This window comes from Rhinoraja longicauda, chromosome 3 (genome assembly GCF_053455715.1).
Source record: "Rhinoraja longicauda isolate Sanriku21f chromosome 3, sRhiLon1.1, whole genome shotgun sequence".
Classification (NCBI taxonomy): domain Eukaryota; kingdom Metazoa; phylum Chordata; class Chondrichthyes; order Rajiformes; family Arhynchobatidae; genus Rhinoraja; species Rhinoraja longicauda.
This window is the reverse complement of record NC_135955.1, coordinates 93880546-93899816: the sequence shown is the minus strand read 5'-3', so window position 1 is coordinate 93899816 and position 19271 is coordinate 93880546. Positions and strand designations below refer to the sequence as shown.

Genomic DNA, 19271 nt, shown 5'->3' with positions numbered 1-19271 from the left:
CTGCGCCACCGTGCCACTGCCGTGACATCCCTTCAAACGTCAGCCCGCGCAGATGTTTCTTGGTTACAACAGAATGCAGAGCAGATTTTACGACTTGCCTCTCGCACAATCTGACCCGAAGAATCCGGGGAAACAGTGACAGGCTCCGGAAACGCACTCGCCGTTCCCATGGCAGTTCCGCGGGCATTCCATCACGGAATCTGCAAACAAAGACACATGTCAGCAGTGCACTTGATTCATTTCATTGCTGATCTATCACGGTGGCGCGGCGGTAGAGTTGCTGCCTCACAGCGAATGCAGCGCCGGAGACCCGGGTTCCATCCCGACTACGGGCGCCATCCGTACGGAGTTTGTACGTTCTCCCCGTGACCTGCGTGGGTTTTCGCCGAGATCTTCGGTTTCCTCCCACACTCCAAAGACGTGCAGGTTTGTAGGTTAATTGGCTTGGTGTAAATGTAAAAATTGCCCCCAGTGGGTGTTGGATAGTGTTAGTGTGCGGGGATCGCTGGGCGGCGCGGACCCGGTGGGCCAAAGGGCCTGTTTCCGCGCTGTATCTCTAAACATCTAAACTAAACACCATGGCTGATCTATCTCTCCCTCCTAACCCCATTCTCCTGCCTTCTCCCCATAACCCCTGACACCCGCACTGATCAAGAATCTATCTATCTCTGCCTTGAAAATATCCACTGACAGCCAGCCAGCCGTCTGTTACACATTACAGACACTGCTGACTGTGACACATTACAGCTCGGCAGGGAGTGTGGGAGGAAAGCGAAGATCTCGGAGAAAACCCGCGCAGGTCACGGGGAGAACGTACAAACTCCGTACAGACAGCGCCCGTAGTTGGGATGGAACCTGGGTCTCTGGCGCTGTGAGGCAGCAACTCTTAAATATTCCTTATATTTATCGTAACATATATATTCTTATCGTCTTATAGAAATATATAGTCTCATATATTTCTAACATGATAATGTAGGAAAATAACTGCAGATGGTGGTACAAATCGAAGGTATTCATTTCACAAAATGCTGGAGTAACTCAGCAGGTCAGGCAGCATCTCGGGAGAGAAGGAATGGGTGACGTTTCGGGTCGAGACCCTTCTTCAGACAGTGTACCTAATCTGCTTATGAATGATAATATTTTATGTGTTGCCTTGAAGCCTCTTTACATTCATAAGTCCATAAGTTCATGTGTTCTAGCAGTAGAATGAGTCCATTCGGCCCATCAAGTCTACCCCGCCATTCAATCGTGGCTGATCTATCTCTCCCTCCTAACTCCATTCTCCTGCCTTCTCCCCATAACCCCTGACACCCGGACTAAGAATCTATCTCCCTGTCTTAAACATATCCAGTGACAGCCGTCTGTGGCAATGAGTTCACAGATTCACCACCCTCTGACTAAATGTTTGCAGATATAATTAGGCCAGAATGTACAAACTCCGTACAGACGGCGCCCGTAGTCGGGATGGAACCCGGGTCTCTGGCGCTGTGAGGCAGCAACTCTACCGCTGTGCCAACGGGCCACACTTGTTCAGCGGGATGACGAGGACTGCGGGCAATGCCTACCTATGGCGATGGTGTTGAAGGACACGTGTTCTGCGGTTTTCCCGTCGTTGTAGAAGGCCAGGTGCCAGACTCCAGAGTCGAGGTATTGGATGAAGCCAGCCTCCTGCAAGCTCACCGCCCGGGCTGGCCGACTCTTGTGCTCCGGATTGGACACGCTGCGCTTCTCCCTGGCGATCAGTCGGCTGCCGTCCAGAAGCTCCACAAAGTCGTACTGAAAGGCAGAAGGAAAGGTGGGCAAGGTGAGTGCGCAGCGAGACTCAGGTGCCATTAATGGATCAATTCAATGGCTCAATGGAACAATGGTGCTTTATTTTCATAGAGTCACAGAGACACAGAGTCACAGAGACACAGAGACACAGTCACAGAGTCACAGAGACACAGAGAGAGACACAGAGACACAGAGTCACAGAGTCACAGAGACACAGAGTCACAGAGTCACAGAGACACAGAGACACAGGGACACAGAGACACAGAGACACAGAGACACAGAGTCACAGAGACACACAGAGTCACAGAGTCACAGATTCATAGTCATAGAGACATATAGTCGTTATCAGTCATAGACCCGTACACCCACACACCCCCACACCCACAGACACCCACACACATCTACACACCCACTTACACCTACACACCCACCTACATACACCTATACACCCACACACAACTACACACACCTACACACACCTTCACACCCACACACACACCCACACACACACACAGACTCACACACACGCACCCACACACACCTACACACCCATACACACCTACACACACCTACACATACCCACACACACACCCACACACACACACCCACACACACATAGACTCACACACACACACCCACACACACACATCCACACACACACCCACACACACACCTACACACCCTTACACCCACACACACCTTCACACACCTACACACACACACACCCACACATCCATCGACCCAGAGACCCATAGTCATAGAGCCAGTCATACACATAAAGTCATAATCATAGAGCGATGGTGCCATCGAGTCATAGCTTCATAGTCATAGAATCATAGAATAGTAGTCACAGCCCCACAGTCATAGAGACATATTGTAAAGTTATACAGCGTGGAAATTTTTCCTATCCATGAACCTGTCCAAATGTCTTTTAAAAGGCCAATTCTCTGAATGCATTCAAGAGAGAGCTTGATAGAGCTCTTAAGGATAGCAGAGTCAGGGGGTATGGGGAGAAGGCAGGAACGGGGTACTGATTGAGAATGATCAGCCATGATCACATTGAATGGTGGTGCTGGCTCGAAGGGCCGAATGGCCTACTCCTGCACCTATTGTCTATTGACTTGGCCTCCACAGCCTTCAGTGGCAAAGAATTCAACAGATTCACCACCCTCTGAGTGAAGAAATTCCTCCTCATCTCCTTCCTAATAGAACGTCCTTTAATTCTGAGGCCGTGACCTCTGGTCCTAGACTCTCCCACTAGTGGAAACATCCTCTCCAGATCCATACAAGGTGAGGATTGATACGTGATTCAGCTAAGGCTTTGGCAGGGGATTTCTCTCTAGCTTCTCCCTAAAAGAACTTCCGCCGAGGTGTGAAAAGCCTTAGCAGTCGCAGCGGTAGAGTTGTTGCCTCACAGCGCCAGAGACCTGGGTTTCATCCCAACTACGGGCGCTGTCTGTATGGAGTTTGTACGTTCTCCCCGTGGCCTGCGTGGGTTTTCTCCGGGTGCTCCAGTTTCCTCCCACACTCCAAAGACGTGCAGGTTTGTAGGTTAATTGGCTTCGGTAAAATTGTGTGTAGGATACTCTTCGCTCACGGGGTGATCGATGAATATGATACATTTAGACGGGTACATGGATAGGATACACAAAATACTGGAGTAACTGGAGTAACTCAGCGGGTCAGGCAGCACCAAAGATACTAGAGGAACAAGATGGACCACTCCGTTGAAATCGCCTATACTGAAGTGTAGTCAATAGTCAATAGTCGTTTATTTGTTACATACACATAAATGTGTAGTAAAATGAAACATTACCCGCAGTTGAACAATAAGACCAATAAGATTAATCAATAAAAATGCAATAACACATACAATCACAACTAACACCAAACAAAAAGAAACATCCATCACAGTGAGTCTCCTCCAGTCCCTCCTCACTGTGATGGAAGGCCAGAATGTCTTTTTCTCTTCCCTGCCGTCTTGTCCCGCGGTCAGGCTGTTGGAGTTGCCACGTCGGGGCGGTCGGGGCTCCCGATATTGAAGCCCCCGCTGGGCGGTGAAAAAAAATCCCGCGGCCTATTTCAGGCCGCGCCGGATGGTGAAACGTCCGCGGCGGGCCGACCCAAGCCCCGCGATTCGGGGCGGGCGAACACGCTGCCTCTGCCGCTGCCGGAGCTCCCGATGTCGGCCCCCATCCAGGGGCCTGCGGGCTTCCGACGTCCACGCGGCCCGCGCCGGAGCCTCCGGAGACGAGTCGCAGCTGTTCCCGCAGCATTCGCAGGCAGCCAGCGCCGCAGGTGGTGAGTCCGGACTGCGGGCTCTGCGAACCAGTGACCCAGGTGGTCCCAGGTGCATGGCCGGTGGTAGGCCGCAGCGGGAACGGAGACACGGCACAGAACAAAGGTCGCGTCTCCGTTCTGGAGAGAGAATGTTACAGTTACAGTTCCCGTTCCCTCCCACCCCCCCCCCCCCAAAACATAACATACAACACTACATCATATTAACACTACAATTGAGACAAAAACAACAAAAAACACAAAAGACAGACGGACTACAGGCAAGGAGCCATTTTAGTAAGCAAAACCCGCCGTTCGTTATGCCTGTGTTCAGTGTAATCAGTGTTTTGGGGGAACAGTATGTGTAATGATACAATTAAAATGCAGAATATATCTCATCCATCAATTCACAGATTTTTGTTATTTTTCTTTTTAAATGTTTCTGCAAATTTCTGCCTACTAAAATGGCGCCGTTACACACTACGGTTTTTAGGGTTGAGTGGTCTATCTTGTTCCTCTAGTATCTTTGGGCAGCACCTTTCTGTCCTGGGCCTCCTCCATTGTCAGAGTGAGGCCCAGCGCAAATTGGAGGAACAGCACCTCATATTTCGCTTGGGTAGTTTACACCCCAGCGGTATGAACATTGACTTCTCTAACTCCCTGCTTTCCCTCTCTCTCCATCCCCTCCCCCTTCCCAGTTCTCCCACTCGTCTTCCTGTCTCCGACTACATTTTATCTTTGTCCCGCCCCCCTCCCCTGACATCAGTCTGAAGAAGGGTCTCGACCCGAAACGTCACCCATTCCCTCTCTCCCGAGATGCTGCCTGACCCGCTGAGTTACTCCGGCACTCTGTGAAACGTCACCTATCCATGTCCTCCACAGATGCTGCCTGACCCGCTGAGTTACTCCAGCACTCTGTGAAACGTCACCTGTCCATGTTCTCCAGAGATACTGCCTGACCCGCTGAGTTACTCCAGCACTCTGTGAAACGTCACCTATCCATGTCCTCCACAGATGCTGCCTGACCCGCTGAGTTACTCCAGCACTCTGTGAAACGTCACCCATTCCTTCTCTCCCGAGATGCTGCCTGACCCGCTGACTAACTCCAGCATTCTGTGTCTACCTTCGATTTGAACCAGCATCTGCAGTTTTTTTCCCGGTACATGGATAGGACAGGTTTAGAGGGATATGGGCCAAACGCAGGCAGGTGGGACTAGTGTGGATGGGGCGTGTTGGCCGTTGTGGGCAAGTTCTATATTCTACCCAGCATAGTTTTAAGGCTTAGTTCCCCGACTGTGATGTTAAGATTCAGTAGCGATCCCAATGTTAATACAAGACTGTTCAAGCTTTAATTTCCAGTGTGTATTGTCAGTGGGTGCACAATGCAGATGGTTGTTTAGACATCGTGAACCGCGACAAATACAGAAACATGAATAAATCAGAATGTGAACAGCATTGATTTTCTCATTAGCTTCTCACTGGATTCCTGTAACTGCAGAATGTGAAACGTTGGGCTGGTATTAGTTTAAGTATTTCGAGCAAGCTGGGTCTCTATACCCTGGAGCGCAGGAGGATGAGGGGTGATCTTATAGAGGTGTACAAAATCATGAGAGGAACAGATCGGGCAGATGCACAGAGTCTCTTGCCCAGAGTTGGGGAATCGAGGACCAGAGGACATAGGTTCAAGGTGAAGGGGAATGATTTAATGGGAATCTGAGGGGTAACTTTTTCCACACAGAAGGTGGTGGGTGTATGGAACGAGCTGACGGAGGAGGTAGTTAAGGCTGGGACTATCCCAACGTTTAAGAAACAGTTAGACAGGTACATGGATAGGACAGGTTTGGAGGGATATGGACCAAGCGCAGGCAGGTGGGACTAGTGTAGCTGGGACATTGTTGGCCGGTGTGGGCAAGTTGGGCTGAAGGGCCTGTTTCCACGCTGTATCATTCTATAAAGCATCTGTGTTAAAGATACATACGGGGGACAGAAATATCACAACAGTGGCAAAAATACAGCACGGAAACAGGCCGTTCGGCCCATGGACTCCATGACGGCCAATATGCCCCTAGTCCCATTTAGACTTTAGAGAGGGGCGGCACGGTGGCGCAGCGGTAGAGTTGCTGCCTCACAGCGCCGGAGACCCGGGTTCCATCCCGACTACGGGTGCTGTCTGTACGGAGTTTGTACGTTCTCCCCGTGATCGGCGTGGGTTTTCTCCGGGTGCTCCGGTTTCCTCCCACACTCCAAAGACGTGCAGGTTTGTAGGTTAATTGGCTTCATTAAAATTGTAAATTGTCCCCAGTGTGTGTAGGATGGTGCTGGGGTACAGGGTGATCACTGGTCGGCATAGTCTCAGTGGGCCGAAGGGCCTGATTCTGCACTGTATCTCTAAACTAAACTGAACAGAGTAAAAACTGGCCCTTCGGCCCACAGAGCCCGCATCGTCCAGCGATCCCCGCACACTAGCACTATCCTACACACCTGTGACAATTTACAATTTTTTACCAAAGACAATTTTACCCGGGTTCCATCCTGACTACGGGTGCTGTCTGTACAGAGTTTGTACGTTCTCCCCGTGACCTGCGTGGGTTTACTCTGAGATATAGAGATACAGTGCGGAAACAGGCCCTTTGGCCCACCGGGTCAGCGCCGCCCAGCGATCCCCGCACACTAACACTATCCTACACACACTAGGGACAATTTCTACATTTACACCAGGCCAATTAACCTACAAACCTGCACGTCGTTGGAGTGTGGGAGGAAACCAAAGATCTCGGAGAAAACCCACGCAGGTCACGGGGAGAACGTACAAACTCCGTACAGACAGCGCCTGTAGTCGGGATCGAACTCGGGTCTCCGGCGCTGCATTCGCTGTGAGGCAGCAATTCTACCGCTGCGCCACCGTGACCACCCGAGATCTTCGGTCTCCTCCCACACTCCAAAGACGTGCAGGTTTGTAGGTTAATTGGCTTGGTATAAATGTAAACATTGTCCCTTGTGTGTGTAGGATGGTGTTAGTGTGCGGGGATCGCTGGTCGGCGCGGACCCGGTGGGCCGATAGGGCCTGTTTCTGCACTGTCTCTCTAAATTAAACTAAACAGTTTAGAAACTGGCCCTTCGGCCCACCGAGACCGTGTCAACCAGTGATCACCCCGTACACTAGCACTATCCCACACACCAGTGACAATTTACAATTTTCTACCGAAGTCAATTAACCTACAAACCTGTACATCTTTGGAGTGTAGAAGGAAACCGGAGCACCCGGAGAAAACCAAAGTGTACACAGGGAGAACGTCCAAACTCCCTGCAGACAGCACCCGTAGTCAGGATTAAACCCATGTCTCTGGTGCTGTGAGGCAGCAACTCTACCGCTGCGCCACCGTGCCGCCCTTAAATATACAGCTGATACTATTTAATCCAAGCATCATTCTGGCAGACCTCCTCTGCATTGTTTCCAAACCTCCGTTTCCTTCCTGCAAAGGGGTGACCAGAACTGCACGCAATACTCCAAATGCGGCCTCACTAAAGTCACAGATGGTTCACCAGGTTAATCCCCAGGATGGCGGGACTGTCGTATGAGGAAAAATAGGAAAGACTGGGCTTGTATTCACTGGAGTTTAGAAGGATGAGAGGGGATCTTATAGAGACGTATAAAATTATAAAAGGACTGGACAAGCTAGATGCAGGAAAAAGGTTCCCAATGTTGGGGGAGTCCAGAACCAGGGGCCACACAGTCTAAGAATAAAGGGGAGGCCATTTAAAACTGAGGTGAGAAGAAACTTTTTCACCCAGAGAGTTGTGAATTTGTGGAATTCTCTGCCACAGAGGGCAGTGGAGGCCAATTCACTGGATGGATTTAAAAGAGAGTTAGATAGAGCTCTAGGGGCTAGTGGAATCAAGGGATATGGGGAGAAGGCAGGCACGGGTTACTGATTGTGGATGATCAGTCATGATCACAATGAATGGTGGTGCTGGCAGGAAGGGCCAAATGGCCTCCTCCTGCACCGATTTTCTATGTTTCCATGAGCAGATGAAATGTGTGGGAAGGAACTGCAGACGCTGGTAGACACAAAGTGCTGGAGTAACTCAGCAGGTCAGGCAGCATCTCTGGAGAGAAGGAATGGGTGACGTTTCGGGTCGAGATCCTCCTTCAGACTGAGAGTCAGGGGGAGAGGGAGACACAGAGATAAGGAAGGGTAAGGTGTGAAAACGAGACATCAAAGTGGACGCAGCTCAAGGAAAACGTGGAATGGATCATTGTTCGCTGAGGGGGAGGTGACTACGAAGTACACAGAGATAAAATGTAATCAGTCTGACTGGCCGGGGAACTAGGAAGGGGGAGGGGTGGAGAGAGAGGGAAAGCAAGGGTTACATATGGAGCATATCATCAGAGAGAAACATAGAAAATAGGTGCAGGAGTAGGCCATTCGGCCCTTCGAGCCAGCACCGCCATTCAATACGATCACGGCTGATCATCCACAATCAGTGCCCCGTTCCTGCTTTCTCCCCGTACCCCTTGATTCCGTTAGCCCTAAGAGCTATATCTAACTCTGTCTTGAATACATGGAGAATACATGGAGAATACTTGATATACGACTGTTGGCAATATTACCGTTGGAGATTCTATTTTGGCTCTGAGTGACACTCACTGAACTGAGGGGAAGATTTCCGCACACAAATCAATGTTGCGCCTTCATTAAACATCTTCTGATATTGTGATTTTGAAATTGTCTAAAGTGTTAGATGCCGCCTCACTGAACACTCTAAACAACCCAAGTGTTCAACTTTGTGTCCCTCACATTGATTCAATTGATTAGGTTTTCAGAACTATTCTCTACATTTAGGGTGATTTAAATAGACAACAGGTGCAGGAGTAGGCCATTCGGCCCTTCGAGCCAGCACCGCCATTCAATGTGATCATGGCTGATCATTCTCAATCAGTACCCCGTTCCCGCCCTCTCCCCATACCGGCTGGCTCAAAGGGCCGAATGGCCTCCTCCTGCACCTAATGTCTATTGTCTTTTGTTCCAGGAGCAGAATTAGGCCATTCGGCCCATCAAGTCTACTCCGCCATTCCAATCATGGCTGATCCATCTCTCCTTTCTAACCCCATTCTCCTACCATCTACCCCATAACCTCTGACACCTAGACTAGTCAAGAATCTATCTCTGCCCTAAAAATATCCACTGACTTGGCCTCCACAGCCGTCTGTGGCAATGAATTCCACAGATTCACCACCCTCTGACTAAAGAAATTCCTCCTCATCTCCTTCCTAAAGGAACGTCCTTTAATTCTGAGGCTGTGCCCTCTGGTCCTAGACTCTCCCACTAGTGGAAACATCCTCTCTACATCCACTCATAGAAACATAGAAAATAGGTGCAGGAGGAGGCCATTCGGCCCTTCGAGCCAGCACGGCCATTCATTGTGATCATGGCTGATCATCCACAATCAGTAACCCGAGACTGCCTTCTCCCCATATCCCTTGAGCCAGGCATTTCACTATTCAATAAGTTTCTATTGTCATAGTTGCCAACTATCTCACTCCCAAATACGGGATAAGGTGACGTCACCGCCCCACGCCCCACGTGACCTCACCCAGCCAGCGGCCACGTGAAATCTCCTTCATGGCGGCGCCCGGGCCTCTGGGCCTACACTGTCCGTACCCACAGCGTCTGGACCAACAGTGTCCGGGCCTACACTGGCCGGGCCTACAGTGTCCGGATCCACAGTGTCCGGGCCTACAGTGTCTGGGCCTACAGTGTCCGGATCTACAGTGTCCGGGCCTATGGTGTCCGGGCCTACAGTGTCCGGGCCTACAGTGTCCGGGCCTACAGCGCCCCCGGGCCTAATATGGGACAACAAATTTAGCCCAAAATACAAGATGTCCCAGCTAATGCGGGACAGTTGGCAACCCCAGCCCTCATCCTTCCAAACTCAAACCAGCTAAAATCAAAGTTAAATTCAACCCAGCGTTTTCAGAGAGCGGGACCTGATGGATTTAGGCAACTATTGATCCTCGCTGCATCAGCATTCATTACCAGCACGACTGACCGAATTTATTTAACAAAGCTCAAAGCAATCCCAGATGACAAGAAAAAGGCATCTGATCGATGAACTTTCCTTTGCCGAATGAATTAAAGGAGGCAATCAAAGATTTGAAGGCTGCTCAGGTTCAGAATCGGGTGTCTACAGCTGACACCCACCAACCTCCCTTCCACTGCCTCCATCTACATTCTTTCTCTCCCGAGATGCTGCCTGACCTGCTGAGTTACTCCAGCATTTTGTGAATGAATGCCTCCATCTACACCTCACGCTGCCTCGGCAAGGCCAGCAGCATAATCAAGGACCAGTCTCACCCCCGGCCACTCCCTCTTCTCCCCTCTCCCATCGGGCAAGAGGTACAGAAGTGTGAAAACGCACACCTCCAGATTCAGGGACAGTTTCTTCCCGGCTGTTATCAGGCAACTGAACCATCCTACCACAATGCTGAACTACTATCTACCTCATAGATCAGGCGTTACTGGCTTTCCATGGTACTAAATGTTCTTCGTGTTATTCCATTTGTCATGTTTCTGTACACGTGGACGGCTCAATTGTAATCATGCACAGTCTTTGACTGTACCTTGGTACACGTGACAATAAACTAAACTCAACTACACAGCACAACTATCATGTAGAAATAAACAACTGCAGATGTTGGTTTATGATAGACACAAAGTGCAGCGGTAACTCAGCATAAGGTCATAAGTGATAGGAGCAGAATTAGGCCATTCGGCCCATCAAGTCTACTCCACCATTCAATCACGGCTGATCTATCTTTCCCTCTCAACCCCATCCTCCTGCCTTCTCCCCATAACCTCTGACACCCGTAACTAATCTATCTATCTCTGCCTTAAAATCATCCATTGACTTGGCCTCCACAGCCGTCTGTGGCAAATAATTCCACAGATTCACCACCCTCTGACTAAAGAAATTCCTCCTCATCTCCTTCCTAAAGGAACGTCCTTTAATTCTGAGGCTGTGCCCTCTGGTCCTAGACTCTCCCACTAGTGGAAACATCCTCTCCACATCCACTCTATCCAGGCCTTTCACTATTCTGTACGTTTCAATGAGGTCCACCCTCATCCATCTAAACTCCAGCGAGTACAGGCCCAGTGCCGACAAAAGCTCATCATAGGTTAACCCACTCATTCCTGGGATCGTTCTTGTAAACCTCCTCTGGACCCTCTCCAGAGCCAGCACATCCTTCCTCAGATATGGGGCCCAAAACTGCTCACAATATTCCAAATGCGGCCCGACCAGCGCCTTATACAGCCTCAGCATTACATCCCTGTTTTTGTACACAAGCCCTCTCGAAATAAATGCTAGCTTTGAGTTTGCTTTCTTTACCACTGATTTGACTTGCAGATTAACTTTTTGGGAATCGGGCACCAGCAATCCCAAGTCCATTTGCACCTCCGATTTCTGGATTCTCATCCCATTTATAAAATAGTCTACGCCTTTATTCCCACGACCAAAATGCACGACTCCACACTTTGCTCCACTGTATTCCATCTGCCACTTCTCTGCCCACTCTCCCAACCTGTCCACGTCCTTCTGCAGAGTCCCTGCTTTCTCTACACTACCCGCCCCTCCACCTATTTTCGTATCATCGTAGCATTTCGTATCATTTCATAGCATATCATCATAGTGTATCGTTTCATAACATCTCTGGAGAAAACGGATAAGTTATGTTTTGGGCCTGATGAAAGTTCCCAACTCGAAACGACACCCATTCTTTACAATCAGAGATGCTGCCTGACCAGCTGAGTTATACCAGAATCTTGTGTCTATCTTTAGCACAAAGAACATGTTGGTTCAAATGGTCCATGCCAACAAAGATGCCCCATCAAAGATGGTCCCATTTGCCTGCATTTAGCCCATATTCCTCTAAACCTTTCCTCACAGAGTCATATATCATGGAAACAGGCCCTTCGGCCCAACTTGCCCACACCGACCAATCTCACTAGTCCCACCTGCCTGCGTTTGGCCCATATCCCTCTAAACCAGTCCTATCCATGTACCTGTCCAAATGTTTCAAACGTTGCGATAGTCCCAGCCTCAACTACCTCCTCCGGCAGCTCGTTCCATACACCCACCACCCTCTGTGTGAAAAAGCCACTCCTCAGGTTCCTGTTAAATCTTTCTCCCCTCACCTTAAACCTAAGTCCTCTGGGCAAGAGACTCTGTGCGTTTACCTAATCTATTCCTCTCATGATTTTGTAATCTTCTATATGATAACACATCATCCTCCTGCGCTCCAAGGAATTAAGTCCTAGCCTGCTCAAACTCTCCCTATAGCTCACACCCTCGAGTTCCTTTAACATCTTCGTAAATCATCTTTGTACCCTTTCCAGCTTGACAACATCTTGCCAATAACATGTTGTCCAAAACTGAACACATTACTCTGAAAGTGAGTTCACAAACATCTTAAATAACTGCAGCATAACCTCCTTACTTCTATACTCGAGGTGGGTAAGAAGGAACTGCAGATGCTGGTTTACACTGAAGCTGGACTCAAAATTCAGGAGTAACTCAGCGTGTCAGGTAGCATCTATGGAGACGAGGAATAGGTGATGTTTCAGGTAGTTCAAGAGGAATGGTCTGATGACGGTTCTTAGCCTGAAACGTTACCTATTCTTCTTCTCCAGAGATGGTGCCTGACCCGCTGAGTGACTCCAGCATTTGGCGTCTATGTTCTATACTCAATGAGTGTAGAAGTATATTTAAGGACCGCATCTGGAGTACTGTGTGCTGTTTTAGTCTCCTTATTTGAGTAAGGACATCCTTTGTTATTGAGGCAGATTGGAAAGACTGGGCTTGTATTCACTGGAGTTTAGAAGGATGAGAGGGGATCTTATAGAGACGTATAAAATTATGAAAGGACTAGACAAGCTAGATGCAGGAAAAATGTTCCCAATGTTGGGGGAGCCCAGAACCAGGGGCCACACAGTCTAAGAATAAAGGGGAGGACATTTCAAACTGAGGTGAGAAGAAACTTTTTCACCCAGAGTGTTGTGAATTTGTGGAATTCTCTGCCACAGAGGGCAGTGGAGGCCAATTCACTGGATGAATTTAAGAGAGAGTTAGATAGAGCTCTAGGGGCTAGTGGAATCAAGGGATATGGGGAGAAGGCAGGCACGGGTTACTGATTGTGGATGATGAGCCATGATTACAATGAATGGCGGTGCTGGCTCGAAGGGCCGAATGGCCTCCTCCTGCACCTATTTTCATTGTTCTATGTTCTAAGGAGACTTAAGGAGATGGTACGGTGCAGGCACATGTGGAAAGACACAGAGAGAACCTCCATATAACTGAGGGACGGGAGGCAACAGTATTAAGACAAGAATGAACCATGGGCGTCACTATCAATGGAGCAAAGAAGGTTAATTGAATATTTTTAATAGAATTTTTTAAATTATGTTGAAGTTTGAGTGAATTGGGAAGGGACTTCTCCTCTGTTTGGGGAGCGTCATGCTTGGATAACAACTTGAGAGGTAAAAATGGACAATTTATTTGAAACATGGCAGCACACAGAGAAAGTATGCAGTAAGGGACTTCAGATGCTGGTTTATACCAAAGATAGGAGTAACTCAGCGGGTCAGGCAGCATCTGTGGAGAACATGGATAGGTGACGTTTCACAGAGTGCCGGAGTAACTCAGCGGGTCAGGCAGCATCTCTGGGGAACATGGATAGGTGTCGTTTCACAGAGTGCTGGAGTAACTCAGCGGGTCAGGCAGCATCTGTGGAGAACATGGATAGGTGACGTTTCACAGAGTGCTGGAGTAACTCAGCGGGTCAGGCAGCATCTCTGGAGAACATGGATAGGTGACGTTTCAGAGTGCCGGAGTAACTCAGCGGGTCAGGCAGCATCTCTGGAAAGAACAGGGGTCGTTTAGGCTCGAGAGACAGCGGAGAGGGAGATAAAGAGATAAGGAAGTTTAAGGTGTTAAAACGAAACATCAAAGGCGATGCAGCAAGAAACATAGAAAATCGGTGCAGAAGGAGGCCATTCAGCCCTTTGAGCCAGCACCGCCATTCAATGTGATCATGGCTGATCATCCACAATCAGTAACCCGTGCCTGTCTTCTCCCCATATCCCTTGATTCCGCTAGCCCCTAGAGCTCTATCTAACTCTCTTTTAAATTCATCCAGTGAATTGACCTCCACTACCCTCTGTGGCAGAGAATTCCACAGATTCACAACTCTCTGGGTGAAAAAGTTTTTTCTAACCTCAGTTTTAAATGGCCTCCCCTTTATTCTTAGACTGTATGACAATAGACAATAGGTGCAGGAGGAGGCCATTCAGCCCTTCGAGCCAGCACCGCCATTCAATGTGATCATGGCTGATCATTCTCAATCAGTACCCCGTTCCTGCCTTCTCCCCATACCCCCTGAGTCCGCTATCCTTAAGAGCTCTATCTAGCTCTCTCTTGAGAGAGAGTGGCCCCGTAGTTAGTGAGAAGCCGTACCTGGGTGTGAGAGGGAGGGAGACCTTTCCTGCCATACACGCCGATCAGCGCGTCTTTCGGAAGGGAGATGTTGAACTTCAGGAACTGGGGCTGGTCGATGTAGAGTTGTGCTCTCCAGAAGACACCGGGCGGGACGTCCTGCATCGCCCGCCGGCCCAGGTCCACCTCTCCCGAATCAATGGTGTTGTTCTCCTGGTGAGGGAAGCCGAATTTTCCTTCAAAGAAAAGAGAACAGTTTGTGAATGCAAGGCTTCCAGTCTCAGGCACGCCAGACAAAAAAAGTGTGTGTGTCGGAAAAAACCCCTGCAGATGCTGGTTTAAATCGAAGGTAGACACAAAGTGCTGGAGTAACTCAGCGGGTCAGGCAGCATCTGTGGAGAACATGGATAGGTGACATTTCACAGAGTGCTGGAGTAACTCAGCGGGTCAGGCAGCATCTCTGGAGAACATGGATTGGTGACGTTTCACAGAGTGCTGGAGTTGTGGAGAACACAGGGCTGTGTTCTGAGCCCCATGCTCTACTCCCTCTTCACACACGACTGTGTTTCTGCATTCGACACCAACACCATTGTCAAGGTTGCAGACGACACAACGACACAGGGCAGTGGGGGCCAATTCACTGGATGAATTTAAGAGAGAGTTAGATAGAGCTCTAGGGGATAGTGGAATCAAGGGATATGGGGAGAAAGCAGGCACGGGTTACTGATTGTGGATGATCAGCCATGATCACAATGAATGGCGGTGCTGGCTCGAAGGGCCAAATGGCCTCCTCCTGCACCTACTTTCTATGTTTCTAAGAGAAGTGCAATCAGTAAAATTGAATCAGGAGAACAGGGAAACCAGTCGGAGAACTAGAGTGGGGGAGGGACAGAGAGAGAGGGGATGCAAGGGTTAGTTGAAGTTAGAGAAATCTAATTCTCCAGAGATGCTGCCTGACTTGCTGAGTTACTCCAGCACTTTGTATCTATCTTTACCAGAGGAGGTAGTTGAGGCATGTACCGTAACAGCATTGGAACGGCCATTGGACAGGTACGAGGATAGGAAAGGATTTAGAGGGATATGGGCCAAACGTGGGCAAACGGGACTAGTGCAGATGGGGCACATTGGTTGGCATTGGAGTTAGATGTGGCCCTTGTGGCTAAAGGGATCAGGGGTATGGAGAGAAGGCAGGTACGGGTTACTGAGTTGGATGATCAGCCATGATCACATTGAATGGCGGTGCTGGCTCGAAGGGCCGAATGGCCTACTCCTGCACCTATTTTCTATGTTTCTATGACGAGTCGAGGCAAAGGGAGGACAATTCTACGCCTCTAATCTAAGAAGCCGCTCATGTTAATGATCAGTCCAGCAGGCAAAGACCAAGCAGAAAAACATAAAAAGTGGAATTTGTGAGTAAACATGTTGGGAGGCCTGTTTAGTTTAATCCCAATTGACTGAAGCTTTGGTCAGAACCGTTGCAAATTAAATATGTCCATTTTACCAGATTTTACTGGCACCAATCTAAAACAAGCAAACACAGAACGATTGTATAATCTGATACCTTTGTGAAGCATATCTAAATTCCAATGCTCCCTTTTCGAGACACTGTGGAAATTAGGGCCAAACAAAAAAATTGCTTCATGTCATCTTAATTTTGTTGACTTTGTTTTCTTGGGTTAGCTTTGGGCATTTGTTAGGCCAGCAAACATAGGTCTCGGGACCACTGTTTGTGGTGGTGATAATGCAGTTTAAGTTTTAGCTTTAGTTTTAGAGATGCAGCGCGGAAACAGGCCCTTCGGCCCACCGAGCCCGCGCCGACCAGCGATCCCCGCACACTAACACTAGGGAACAATTTTATATTTATACCAAGCCAATTAACCTACAAACGCGAAGGTAGACACAAAATGCTGGAGTAACTCAGCGGGTCAGGCAGCATCTCTGGAGAACATGGATAGGTGACATTTCACAGAGTGCTGGAGTAACTCAGCGGGTCAGGCAGCATCTGTGGAGAACATGGATAGGTGACGTTTCACAGAGTGCTGGAGTAACTCAGCGGGTCAGGCAGCATTTCGGGAGAGAAGGAATGGTCCGGGTCGAGACCCTTCTTCAGACTGATACCTTCAGACTGATACCTTCTTCAGACTGATACCTTCTTCAGACTGATACCTTTTATAATTTTATACATTTCTATAAGATCCCCTCTCATCCTTTTAAATTCCAGTGAATACAAGCCCAGTTTTTCCAATCTTTCCTCATATGACAGTCCCGCCATCCCGGGGATTAACCTGGAGAACCTACGCTGCACTGCCTCAATAGCAAGAATATCCTTCCTCAAATTAGGAGACCAAAACTGCACACAACACTCCAGATGTGGTCTCACCAGGGCCCTGTACAACTGCAGATGGGCCTCTTTACTCCTATACTCAAATCCTCTCGTTATGAAGGCCAACCTGCCTTCAGGAGCGCAGGAGGATAATTTTTCCAGAGATGTATAAAGTGTATTTAGCTATAGTATTATCTGATCTATTTGTGCAGCATGCAAAACAAAGCTTTTCACTGTACCTTGGTACACATAGAGTTATAGAGTGATACAGCGTGGAAACAGGCCCTTCGGCCCAACTTGCCCACACCAGCCAACATGGCACATCTACACTAGTCCCGGCTGCCTGCAATTGGTCCATATCCCTCCAAACCTGTCCTATCCATGTACCTGTGTAACGTAATGAAAGTCCCAGCCTCAACTACCTCCTACGGCAGCTCGTTCCATACACCCACCACCCTTTGTGTAAAAAGTTACCCCTCAGGTTCTTTGTAAATCTTTCCCCCTGTGAAAATAATGAACCTAAATGTAAACTTAGAGGGAATAAAATGGACATTGCCCTTGGGTGGTGAAATGCCCACACCAGAGAGACATACAGCTCTTATTCTGCAGAATAAGAGAATGGTGGCGCAGCGGTAGAGTTGCTGCCTCACAGCGCCAGTGACCCGGGTTCCATCCTGACTACGTGTGCTGTCTGTGTGGAGTTTGTACGTTCTCCCCGAGAACGCGTGGAATTTCACCAGTTGCTCCGGTTTCCTCCCACGCTCCAAAGACGTGCAGGTTTGCAGGTGAGTTGGCTTCCGTAAAAATTGCCCGTAGTGTGTAGGATGTGAAACTGGGAAACCGTAGCACCCGGTGAAATCCCACGCGGAAGGGTGATCGATGATTGGCGTTAGGGGTGCCAACTATCTCACTCACAAATACGGGACAAGGTGACGTCACCGCCCCGCGCCCCACGTGACCTCACCCAGCCAGTGGCCACGTGCTCCCGCTCCAGCAATGGTGGCCGCCCGAGCCGGGAGGCGGGTTGCTAAGCAACCTCCGTTAGGCGGTGTCCGGGCCTACACTGTCCAGACCTACACTGTCTGGGCCTACACTGTCCGGGCCTACACTGTCCGCACCTACACTGTCTGGGCCTACACTGTCCGGGCCTGCACTGTCCAGACCTACACTGTCCGGGTCTGCACTGTCCGCACCTACACTGTCCGGAACTACAGCGTCCGGGCCTACAGCGTCCGGACCTATACTGTCCGGGCCTACACTATCTGGGTCTACACTGTCCGGACCTACACTGTCTGGGCCTACACTGTCCGGGCCTGCACTGTCCGGACCTACACTGTCCGGGCCTACACTGTCCGCACCTACACTGTCCGGAACTACAGCGTCTGGACCTATACTGTCCGGGTCTACAGTGTCCAGGCCTACGGTGTCCGGGCCTACAGTATCCGGGTCTGCAGGGTCCGGGCCTACAGCGCCCCCGGGCCTAATACGGGACAAGGGCGGTCCCGTACGGGACAAACCAATTTAGCCCAAAATACGGGATGTCCCGGCTAATACGGGACAGTTGGCAACCCTAGTCGGCGTGGACTCAGTGGGCCGATGGGCCTGTTTCCAGGCTGTATCTCTAAACTAAACTAAACTAAACTCTTGAGGAAAGTTTACTTCTCAAAGAATGTGTAATAATCTTGTCAAATGACTTCTATGGTTTAAAGAAAAATGGATGTAAAAATGTGCTAATTAACAGTTTTGGTTTTAATAATAAATCATAGAGGGAACGATTCCATCTAAATCCCCCCCCAAAATGTTTGGATCAGAAAATTAATGAGGCTGTAAGGTTTTTCCCCTGATGTGGAATGATCTGAAACTGTTGGTCAATAACGCTCTAAATGACACTAATTAACATGTCAGGAGGCAGAGAAGGCCGTTCGATTGATCAAGTTATAGAACACCATGTTATAGGAAAGATGTTGTCAAGCAGGAAACAGTGCAGAGAAGATTTACGAGGACGTTGCCAGGACTCGAGGGCCTGAGCTACAGGGAGAGGTTGAACAGACTGGGTCTCTATTCCTTGGAGCGCAGGAGGATGAGGGGTGATCAAATAGAGGTGTATAAGATAATGAGAGGAATAGATCGGGTAGATGCACAGAGTCTCTTGCCCAGAGTAGGGGAATCGAGGACCAGAGGACATAGGTTTAAGGTGAAGAGGAAAAGATTTAATAGGAATCTGAGGAGTAACATTTTCACACAGAGGGTGGCGGGTGTATGGGACGAGCTGCCAGAGGAGGTAGATTTTTTTAGATTTAGAGATGCGGCGCAGAAACAGGCCCTTCGGCCCACCGGGTCCGCGCCGCCCAGCGATCCCCGCACACTAACACTATCTTACACACACTAGGGACAATTTTTTTAACAT

At 49.3% G+C, this 19271-nt stretch overlaps 1 protein-coding gene across 4 annotated transcripts in view; it reads right to left on the bottom strand.

Annotated features, from left to right (window-relative positions):
* The window catches only part of LOC144592184 (teneurin-3-like), a 2027615-nt gene that overhangs the window by 173524 nt on the left and 1834820 nt on the right, over positions 1 to 19271 (bottom strand). For all 4 annotated transcript variants that reach the window (XM_078396656.1, XM_078396657.1, XM_078396658.1 and 1 more), the window contains 3 exons: positions 14563 to 14777; positions 1566 to 1776; positions 99 to 200 (listed from right to left, as the gene is read on the bottom strand). In XM_078396656.1, coding sequence (XP_078252782.1) covers positions 99 to 200; positions 1566 to 1776; positions 14563 to 14777 — 528 coding nt within the window. The remainder of the gene's footprint in view (positions 1 to 98; positions 201 to 1565; positions 1777 to 14562; positions 14778 to 19271) is intronic.